General features: G+C 32.3%; 1 protein-coding gene across 2 annotated transcripts; it reads right to left on the reverse strand.

Annotated features, from left to right (window-relative positions):
• Nucleotides 1-2,491: 2,491 nt before the first annotated feature.
• LOC114259309 (rho GDP-dissociation inhibitor 1) lies at nucleotides 2,492-7,694 on the reverse strand. 2 transcript variants are annotated; one of them, XM_028199321.2, is made up of 6 exons: nucleotides 5,512-6,268; nucleotides 5,322-5,388; nucleotides 3,799-4,017; nucleotides 3,554-3,678; nucleotides 3,125-3,184; nucleotides 2,492-2,867 (listed from the first exon to the last, which is right to left on the reverse strand). In XM_028199321.2, the coding sequence occupies exons 1-5, from the start codon at nucleotides 5,794-5,796 to the stop codon at nucleotides 3,158-3,160; spliced, it is 723 nt and encodes a 240-aa protein (XP_028055122.2). In that variant the 5' UTR covers nucleotides 5,797-6,268; the 3' UTR covers nucleotides 2,492-2,867; nucleotides 3,125-3,157. The 2 variants fall into 2 exon arrangements, with proteins under 2 accessions (XP_028055122.2, XP_028055121.2); XM_028199320.2 differs by lacking the exon at nucleotides 3,125-3,184 and having other exon boundaries at nucleotides 5,512-7,694.
• Between the last annotated feature and the right edge of the window lie 3,121 nt (nucleotides 7,695-10,815).

A 10,815-nucleotide genomic window follows, 5' to 3' on the forward strand; every position in this document is an offset into this window, starting at 1 on the left:
AAACAATCTTAAAAACTTCTCACTGAGCCTACAACTATTCCACCAAATATCAGTCCAGAAGTGGACTCTTGCTCTATTCCCAACCCTTATCTTTGCATTTTCCAAATAAAAATCAAGCACCTGAGGATAGTCTTTTGCAATACTTAGAATACCCTGCCAAATTGGAGACAAATTACCTGTTTCACCAATAGCAGGCCACCACCCACCACCATATTGCCCATATTTACTACAGATCACAGCCCTCCTTAAGGCTTTGTCTTCAACACAATATCGCCACCACCATTTTAGTAATAAACAAACATTCATTTCACTTAGACTTATGACCCCTAACCCACCTTGCTTTTTAGGCTTAATAAGCTCCTGCCATCTCACCAAATGCACTTTCCTCTTAACCTCACTGCTTCCCCAGAGAAACATAGCCTACAACTTATCAATTGTCGTCGCTACACCCTTAGGCATCTTAAATATAGAAATATAATATGATGGTAAACAGGCTACTATTGACTTAATCAAAGTCAGACGACCTGCAAATGAATGACCATTCATTTGTTATAATACAAATATGATAGAAACTTATAGTTACCGATATACAATTATCTTAATTTTTTTGCTTGAATATTTTACTCAACAAGTCTTAAAAAGTGAACGTTCGAATCACCGAAATCAATTCCAAACTTGAGAGAAAGCCCAACTCGCTGGAGGGAATGATGGAGAGGATCCAAATCGAGGTTGGATTTCACATTCTTTTAACAATTTGTTAAAATTATTGAACCTTTTTTTTTCAATAGAAATTGGTTTATAGAATTCAAATAAATATGATGAATTATTTATACTACTTTATTTTTAAAAAATATGAAATTTTCATTCAGTGCGTTACATGAGTTTGTTGCTAATTGGTGTTTTATATATATATATATATATATATATATATAATATTATATAAAATAGTTAGGGTCTATTTGGTAACGTTTAAGTTTTCAGTTTATATTTACAAAAAATTTATAAACTGATTTTTGTTTATTTTTAGAAAAACATAAACTACAAACGCGTTTGATAATTGACAAAATGTTTAAAAAAATTTAAAAATATAAAAAAGAGTGAGAAATGGCAAGTGATGGCAAGTGGCGACGGAAGACGGTGGTGGAAAGTGGTGACGGTGGGTGGTGGGTAGCGAGTGGTGGTGGGTGGTGGCAGGTGGGTGGGTGACGGTGGCGGGTGGTGGTGGCGGGTAGGTGGCGGGTGGTGGTGGTGGGTGGGTGGGTGGGTGACGGTGACAGATGGTGGGTGGTAGCGAGTGGGTGGTGGTGGCGGGTGGTGGGTGGTAATGGCGGGTGGGTGGTGGTGGCAAGTGGTAATGGTGGGTGGGTTGGTGGCCGGTGGTGGCCGGTGGTGGTGGCCGGTGGGTGACAGGTGGCTGGTGGTGGCGGGTGGTGGATGGTGGTGGCGGGTGGGTGGTGAGTGGTGGTAGCGGGTAGGTGGCGGATGGTGGTGGCAGGTGGGCGGTGAGTGGTGGTGACGGGTGGTGGTGGCAGGCGGTGGATGGTAATGGCGAGTGGTGGGTGGTGGCGGGTGGTGGTGGTGGTGGTGGCAACGGCGGCGAGGGGTAGGTGGTGGTGGCGAGTGGGTGGCAGGCGGGTGGTGGCAGGTGGTGGCAGGTGGGTGGCGAGTGGTGGTGGGTGGTGGGTGGTGGTGGCGGAAGACGATGGTGGAAAATGGTAGCAGGTGGTGGCTAGTGTTGGTGGTAAAAAAAAAAACTCAAAACTCGAAACGGAAACGGAAACACATTTTTTGAGTTTATATTTTTTGGCTAAATTTATAAACTGTGACCACTAATTTATAAATCAAAATTTACCAAACAAGTTTTTATTTGAGTTTTTTAAATTTTTGTAAATATAAATAGAAAACTGAAAATGTAAGTGTTACCAAACGGCACTTTAGTATTAAATATATAATATTACGCAAATTAATATTATATATTATAAAAATAACTGTTCTTCAATCAACTAATAGGTTGAAAGGGCTCAAACTGCGTTTTGATTACGTATAGCAAATTTATCACGGTTTGGTTATAATTTTATGCTCAAATCGTATCGCATCGAACCGCACTGTACATATTCCGCCCCATTATATCAGATCATTTGATTGGGTATGTTGATGATTGATAAACAAGATATCATTACTGAAACCATCTAGCATAATCATCAACATACCCAATCTTGTTTATCAATCATCAACATACCCATCAACATATGGGTGGTGGCTAATGTTTATTTTGTTAGCTTCTCTAGATGGTATGAGCTCAAACTCAAAAGCCATTTCAGACCAATAAGATGGAATTGAAATCCCATATTTCCATGTGAATTTTCAAAGGAATAATCAACACGAAAGAAGAGAACAAAGCAACTCATCCCAAAGAGACAGCTTTCAGCAACTTTAGTAAAGGTTGCAGTGAATAAAGAATAAAAAATAATACTAATATACAATCAACAGATTTCAACTAACAACCTCAAACTACAACAATAGAACTTTGAAGAGTTTACACTTGATCCGATTTTGCAGACATGAACATAAACCGCAAAAGCAAGATAAACAAGCAACAACAAAAAAAAAGAAAGAAAGAAAGAAGAAAAGTTCAACATGCAAAATTGAAATATATTGGAGCACAACCAACAAATAAACATTTTGCTGCTGCTGCTCTGACCCCCTTCTCCATGTACATAAAATCCACCACAATTGGGCACAAATAGTTAAGAGAGTGAAATGAAATGAAATGTGAAAATGTGTCAAATTCGGTTTTGCTGCCATTCCTTCCGGATATCAAAGGTGTAATTGATCTCCAAGTAGCACTTGTTGTCATCATCAACAAACTGTAAAGCAAAAAAACAAAAACAAAAACAAAAAAAGCATTAATAAGATCAAATTTGTGATACTATGAATGGCCCACAAATTTGAATTTCACATGTAAGTATGTTCCTTTCTGCACATGTTACCATTTAATTAATAAATTTGAATTAAATTCGTTGTGGCCAATGTATTTACTTTCCTCACATGACATTTTCAAACAACTGTCCTAGACACAAAACTAGAGAAGCTAACAAAATTGAAAATAGAGACAGAGAGAGACATAAATAGCTTGTCTTCGTATATTTTCATTGTCTCATATCAATGGCAGAGAATGGTCCCCCTGCAACCAAGATGAGTCGTTGTAGCACATGCAAAGAAACAACTAATAAAACTTCTTCAATTCACAATTAATGATACGATAGAAGCTTGTGTGTGTTTGGTAGAGATTTTGTTTCTAACTTTTCTGTTCTTGGAAACATAGAAAACAGAAACTAATTTAAAAATATGTTTCACAAACTTGTTCCTAAAACTATTTTCAGGAAAAAAAATTCCAAAAACAACCATCTTTAGGAAAACAGTTATAAATTGTTTTCTAAATTGACAAAAAAAAAAAAAAAAACTATTTTTGGCTAAAAAATGGAAACAATGGGAGGTTTCGAACATTTTATTGTCTTTTGCTTCTGAAAACACGAAAAAAAGTTGAATTTACCTTTGTTCTAGCTGAATATGTTCCCCTAGCAAAAAAGCCAGACGGGGTCGTCTCCTCTGGCATTTCGTGCATGTAAGGTTCTAGCTGTGGACTGAACGTTCCAAGCATTTCCTTTGTGCTGTCCACTGTAATATAAAGGATTTTCATATAAAGGAAACAATCCATTAATCAGGGAAAAAAAAAAAACAATTTCTTTAACCAACATTGAATTGTTTCAAAGAGAGAGGGAGTGAAGGAGTGAGTACCTTTCACACCGGTTTTCCAAACAGTGTTTTTGTATTTGAGGCCTAAGACTATGTTGTTGTTGACCTGGAATGTGAACTTGAGGCTGTAACGGCTACCTTCTTTCAAACTAAACCACAGGCCCTTGGGGTTGCCAGATTCGGGGACCGGAAGAAATATATCAGGTCTACCGGGGGACTTTATTGCAAGGCTCAAGATCTTTACGTCTGGTTCCAGAGTTTCTACCATGTAAAAAAAGGGTGTGATTGAACAGAGTCATTCACAGGATACATGTTTAAATGATGGCTATTGCTAATTGAAATGATTTGGAACACTAGAAAAGAAAGAAGAGGAAATGAGAAAATTTGCCTTTCACAAAGTTTTAGAAATTTAGACATATTACTAAGTCTTTTGGGATTATAACCCATTCCCTCTCCCACAAAAAACGGCTTATAATCAGTTTTTAATCGATTTTTAACTAAAAAGTTGATTATAACCATCTTCTCAAAATAGTTCTAAGTAGCTGATATTCATACAGAAGATAGCAAGATTGGCCACGACCGCAGAATAAAAAAATTATTAAAAAAAAAATAGAAGAAGAAGCAGAGGAAGTGGAAGAAATAATGTTGAAAATAAAGTTGAAGCAATGAATTGTTCCTTAAATTCAAAAGTCTCAGCAAATCCAAATGATAACAATTTTTATATTTATTTATCCAAACAAAGTAATGACTTTTCCTTTTGGAAAGTGAATGATTCCATTGATGAGAAACAGAAAAGAATCCAAGTAATGATCAGTTTTTTTTTCTTTTTTTTCTTTTTTTTTTTTTTATATATTATAGATAAGGATAAGTAGGGTTAACTTCATTCCCTCTTCTCTTTTTTTCCTTTTTCCTTTTTTTTATTTTTATTTTTATTTTTTTTTATGACCCGGGAGTGTGTGTTGTGTGAGGAGAGGGAGAACATCATATCATTGTGCGCTTAGTTTCAACAATCAAGATTCCCAATTTCAGTTGAAAATTAAAATTTTTTGCTCTCAAAATAGTATCAGTTTTTTTTTTTTTTTTTTTTTGAACGGAAAATAATATCAGTTTGTAAATGAGTTTCTTAACTATTTCTAACATGAAAGTAAAGGACAGCAAAAGAAGAATAAAAAAAAGAAAAGAAAAGGTTTTTAATGTAAAATTAAACACAACTCAGAGTGGATTGACAATGGTTAAAAAAAAAATATTCCAAAAAATAAACATTGCTAACTAATGTGTCAAAACTCACTCTCTGACAATATAAAATTGAAATAATGAAAATATGACATGTAATTTTTATTTTTTATTTTTTTAATGTTTCCCGAATAACTTCATCATAAAGAAGAAAGCACATAATACACAAAATATAAAGCACATGAACAATTTAGATACTAATATATCCTGCAAGCCCAACTCAGATCTCATGGCGGTCAATTCAAGTTTTAATTTACTTCCACCATTTTCCCAAGAAACAAACAAAGCTCCTGAAGAGAAAAAAAAAGAAGAAAGAAGGTGGGGTTTGTTACCTCCAATGGAATTAACATCCACACTCCCAAGAAGTTGTTCCTTCCACTTCCTTAAGCTCTCATCATCCTAAAAATTCTCAAATATCAAATAAAAACACAAAACACACATCAAACTCAATTCAAATAAAAACCAAAACACTGAGGAAGATATACAACTACTCAATTCCAATGCAAAGAAAGACAAACAAACCTTATCTTTCTCAAGTTGTTCCTTAATTGTAAACTGAGGACCTAACTCTATCTTCCCTTCAACATCACTTTCATCCTCATCATCATCCTCAGTTGCATCATATAATGAAACCCCACTCACCTGTTTCTCAATCTTTGCTCCTCCTCCTCCTCCTCCTCCTCCTCTTTCATCACCACCCCCCTCTCTCTTTGTAGATTTGTCTTCTTTACCATTATCATCACCCTTGTTTTCATCAAAACCCATGCTTGTTTTGGAACTTGAAACGACTCCAACAGCCAAAGACATCAGCAATAAGAACAACAGCCCATTCAACAGAAAGGGCACAACCAAAAACAGAGAAGATAAACCCAAATGAAGAAGGGAATAACAGAGAGCTAACAAGAAACACCCAAAGAGGAAAAGAACAGAGAGGCAAATACAATGCACACTAGGAGGAGGAATCTAGCAAATGAAAAGAAACCAATGTAGAGAAGAAGCCCAATCAAAAAAAGGTTTTACAGTGAGAAATTTGAAGAGAGAGAGAAAGAGAGATGCATAGACTTGGGGTCAAAGAATCCCAGAAAGAAGTAAACGATAGAAAAACAAAAAGCCGTAAATGAAGAATAACCCCTGTACAATAAAAGACACCAAGAAAAAAGAGAGAAAAAGGAAAAGATGGGTTGTTTGGGGAAGTTGAAGCAGAGGAAGAATGGTCATGTAATGAATGAAGAGAGAGAGAGAGAGAGAGAGAGAGAGAGGTGGTGAGATCGTGAAGGTCACTAATAAGTGACCAAAATTCGAGGGAATTTCAACACACACATACAGGAAATAGTGGAGAGTGGCTAGGATTGGGTGGATAAGGGATACCCATTGTGATGATTAATTTTTGTATATAGATACCGTATATGTCATGTCATACTTTTTATTATTGTGATTGATTTTGACAGTAAAATATATTACATTTAGGTTATATATTTGAGAATAATAAGAAGCTTATACATTTATAATTAATAAAAAGTAATATCACATAATACCTAATAACATATAAAAATTTCTCCCATTGGACCCCTTCCCCACTCTCATTGGGTGATGATTAGTTGGATTAGAGAAAGTTGCTTATAGCCTACAATAATGTTTACATATAACCAACTACTTCCTGATTTTGGGTTGACATCTCACCACCATTATAACTTGGATGTAACCATAACCACGCCCCAAACCCCACCCATAACCGTCCCTACGCGCGAACACCAGTCTGTTTTGAAAAGTACTAAAAAAAAAATTAGTCTATTGATTTTTTTTATTTTTTAAAAAAATATATATAAAAAAAATAAAGAGATAATATGATACAAATAAGTCAATAAACTAACTTTTTTCTTACTTCTCAAAACAAATCTAAATAAACAAATAAATAAAAAATTGAAGACTTCAAGTTTTCAACAAAATGTTAACCAAAGTGTTGCCTCAATGGTAAAGATTAGGGTTAGACCCTCTCCATTTTTGTATTTCAGTAGAGATAGGCAGAATACAAGGACACAAGTATAAAAAGTAAGGCTACAAATCAAGAAAAATTATTTAGAAGATTATGTAGGAAAAAGAATTAATGGTCTATATTCTTTGTGTGTTGTCAAAATCGTAAGAATTTTAAATCTGCATCACATTCACTTTGAAGATGAAATTCAAGATAAACTTTTATGATTAGTAAAATAGTATTTTTTTTTGTTTTTTTTGGTAGATAATGAGTGAGGCTTGTATCATCAAGTCAACTGGTAGCTTAATCATTTTGTTTTATGTAGTTGTTCTCCAGTTCAATCACTAATCATTCATATTTGTTGTTGCATACGTGCCTCTCTGCTAAGCTATCTACCATTTGTGGTAAATATATAATGCCCCACCTTGCTTCGTGCATTACAAGTATTCCAAACTTAGTTTATTTTTTTTTTTTTTTTTATTTTTTTTTTTAAGAGTGTGTATTAGGTGTTGTTTTATAAAGTTAAAAATTGAAAATGACTGAAAATTAAATATTGAATTTTTTAAGTGAAAAGTTGTTTTAAGTTATTTAATATATATAAAATCAAGTTTAAAATTTATTATTTTTAAATTATATATTTTAATTTTTATATTGTGATGGTGGTGGTGGTAGGGATGGTAGCGATGGTAGTGGTAGTAAATGATGGGGCGGTATTTATGGAAATAATGACAATGGTGATGAAAGCGATTATAGTTGTGGCGGCAGCGACAGTGGTAGTGGTGGCGGTGGCGTCGTGGTGGTGGTGATAGTGGTAGCAGTAGTGATGGTGGTATGGTGGTAGTAGTAGTAGTAGCATGATGGTGGTGGTGGTTGTAGTAGGTGGTAGTGATAGTGGTGGCAGTAGAGGTGGCGTGGTGCTAATAGTGGTAGCGGTAGTAATGGTGGTAATAGTGGCGGTGGCATAATGGTGGAGGTTGTGGTGGCAGTAGTGGTGGCAGTAGTGGTAGCGGTGGTGGTGACAGTAGTGGTAGCAGTGGTGGTGGCAGTGAATTTATAATAATGTATATTGATACTTATGTTTAGTGTTTGTAAATGTAGTTAGAATTAAGTAAGTTTTATATAACTTATTTTATTTTATTTTATGTTAATTTTAACTTACATTTTAAGAGGTACTTAAATTTTTAAGTGATATCAATTATGGTTATCAGACGGACTTAATTGATTATCACTTAATCAATTCAGTTTTAAGTGCTAAATTAAGTTATCAAACACCTTAGAGTGTTGTAATTTTTATTTATAATTTATGAATGAAAAAAAATTATGGGATAATTATTTATAAATCTTGTTTTACCTACTTATATTCTACTTGTCTTGGTTTGGTTATCATTTTGGGGCTAAAAAAACACAAAATGACAAAATAGGCTAAATAAGCTAAACAAAATATCACGTCAAACTCATAATCATTATACTTTTTCTCTTACAAAAGTTAAAAAAACCAAAAAATCCAAACCAAATGAGGCTAAAAAAAGTTAGGCTAAAAAAGTCCCAACACAAAAAAGTTGACTATTAGTCAATGTCAAAGGAAGCTTCCAAATTCTTTTATTATATTCCAATAAGTCTTATGGGTGATACAATTATCAAAATATCCTTAATAATAATATGGTGAAGTACGCATTAATGTTTACATTGTCAAATTTATTTAATGTGAATGTTCATATTACCAAGTTGCTAATGGTTCAAAAAATATTTAAAAAATATCTTAAATATAAAAAATTAAGATTTAGTAGATTAAATATCTAAAATAATAAGATTTACTAAAATAAAAAATATCTGAGATACATATATTTATTTATTTTTTTAATAAATTCCCTAAAAATTAAATAAACTAAAGAAAAGTAATTATTAAAAAAAGGGTGAATTATACTGACGGTCCCTATAGTTTAGGGCTTGTGTCACTTCGGTCCCTGACTTTTCAATTGTGACGCATTTGACCCTGAATTTTGAATCTTGTTCCAAATAAAGACAATTAAAAATACCATTGGATTTTTCAAGGGCAAAATAGTCAATTTAATAAAATATAAACTAATTTGACAAAAATAAATTTCCAAAAAAATATTTTTGAATTTTTAAAAATTATTTCTATCCACTAAAGATAAAATTATATAAAATCGATAAATCATTTATACATTTATTTATTTATTTTACCAAGTTAATTTTTGTTATGTGTTTTGATGATAATCATGTAAAATTAATTTTTAAAAATTAAACATGTAATTTTTATCAATTTTACATAATTTTATCTTTGGTGGGTAGAAATAATTTTTAAAAATTTTAAAATATTTTTTTGACATTTATTTTGTCAAATTAATTTATATTTTATCAAATTGATGATTTTGCCCTTCAAATTAAGCAATGGTATCTTCAATTGTCCTTATTTGAAACAATATTCAAAATTTAGAATCAAATGTATCACAATTGAAAGTCATGAACTAAAGTGACACGAGTCCTAAACTATAGGACTGGTAGTGTAATTTGCCCTTAAAAGAATGAGACAATGTTTTTGAATTCTGTATTTTAATTAGTAACATAAACCAAACAGGGTGCTAAATGCAATAAATAAAATATTTGTCACAGGATCAGCATGGTGCTGAGTGATGGAGCTGCAATTGCTGATTATTAAGATTGACATTGGTGATTGGGGGACCCAGTTTCTGAGAGCACGTACGTGGGATCCACAGGTGATAATGATTTTGTGTCGATTAATGCTCCTACATTATGGAGGTTTGTTGATTCTTCAATTTCTCATGCATATGAATGATTAACGTTTGTGAACACTCTCAATCATGTTGACAACACATCTTACAAGTGGCCTCTTTTAATTTCTCGTACCATCTTACAAGCATTTTCACGATAATATTTTATCATTTTTTATATTTTCAATGGAATACATTTCTTTTTATACTTTATTTCTTCGCATCTTTTAAAGCATCTCCAATTCAATCATGAAAATAATTTTTTTATTCAAAAAGTAAACACAGAGTATATGACTATTCATTCAAGCTTTAACTACAAAATTTTATTTTCTTTTCTAAATATTTCCCTTCAAAATTAACCATCAATTTTCACTCCATTAATTTTCTCTCCATCTATTTTCCTTACCATCTATTATTTTATAGAAAATTAATTCGGATTGTACATGAGCTAATAAATTTTGCAACATTAATAATTTTTAATTTTTAAATTTTTGTTAAATATATTGAATATTAGACTCATTTTAAAGATATAATTTTAATATTTTTAATGATACTAAATTTATAAAATTTAGATGCACATATTAAAAGTTATTTTTATTTTATAATATATAATAAAAAATACAAAATGATATAATTGGTATATAAATTTAAAAGCAAAAAGGGCTTAAGGAAAAAATTGGTATTTAAAAAATATGAATAGTATTATAGAGATCATCCTTCATTTTTCATACTCTCTCTATATTTGAATAATGAAACATCCATCCTCCCAAATAGAGAAAGATATAGAGGATGGGTTGGAGTTGAAAAGAGAGGGAGAATGCTTCAAATTTGAAGATATAGAGCATGGTTGGAGATGCTCTTAATAATATGTTTGTGAGATACAAACAGAATATATATAAATGATCTGAATTGTCTACTTCGTAAGTCTCACAATTCAGATGATTTATATAAAAATCAACTTTATCGAACAATTACAAACGCGAGAACAAATCGTATTTTATTTTATAAAATAGATATGTAAGTTTATAATTATATTTGTTATTCATTTTATAAATAAATAAAAAATTTGTTCCTATATTTACAAATGTATTATGAAATAGA

The sequence above is a fragment of the Camellia sinensis genome, chromosome 9 (assembly GCF_055761805.1).
Source record: "Camellia sinensis isolate YWXY chromosome 9, ASM5576180v1, whole genome shotgun sequence".
NCBI classification, from domain to species: Eukaryota; Viridiplantae; Streptophyta; class Magnoliopsida; order Ericales; family Theaceae; genus Camellia; species Camellia sinensis.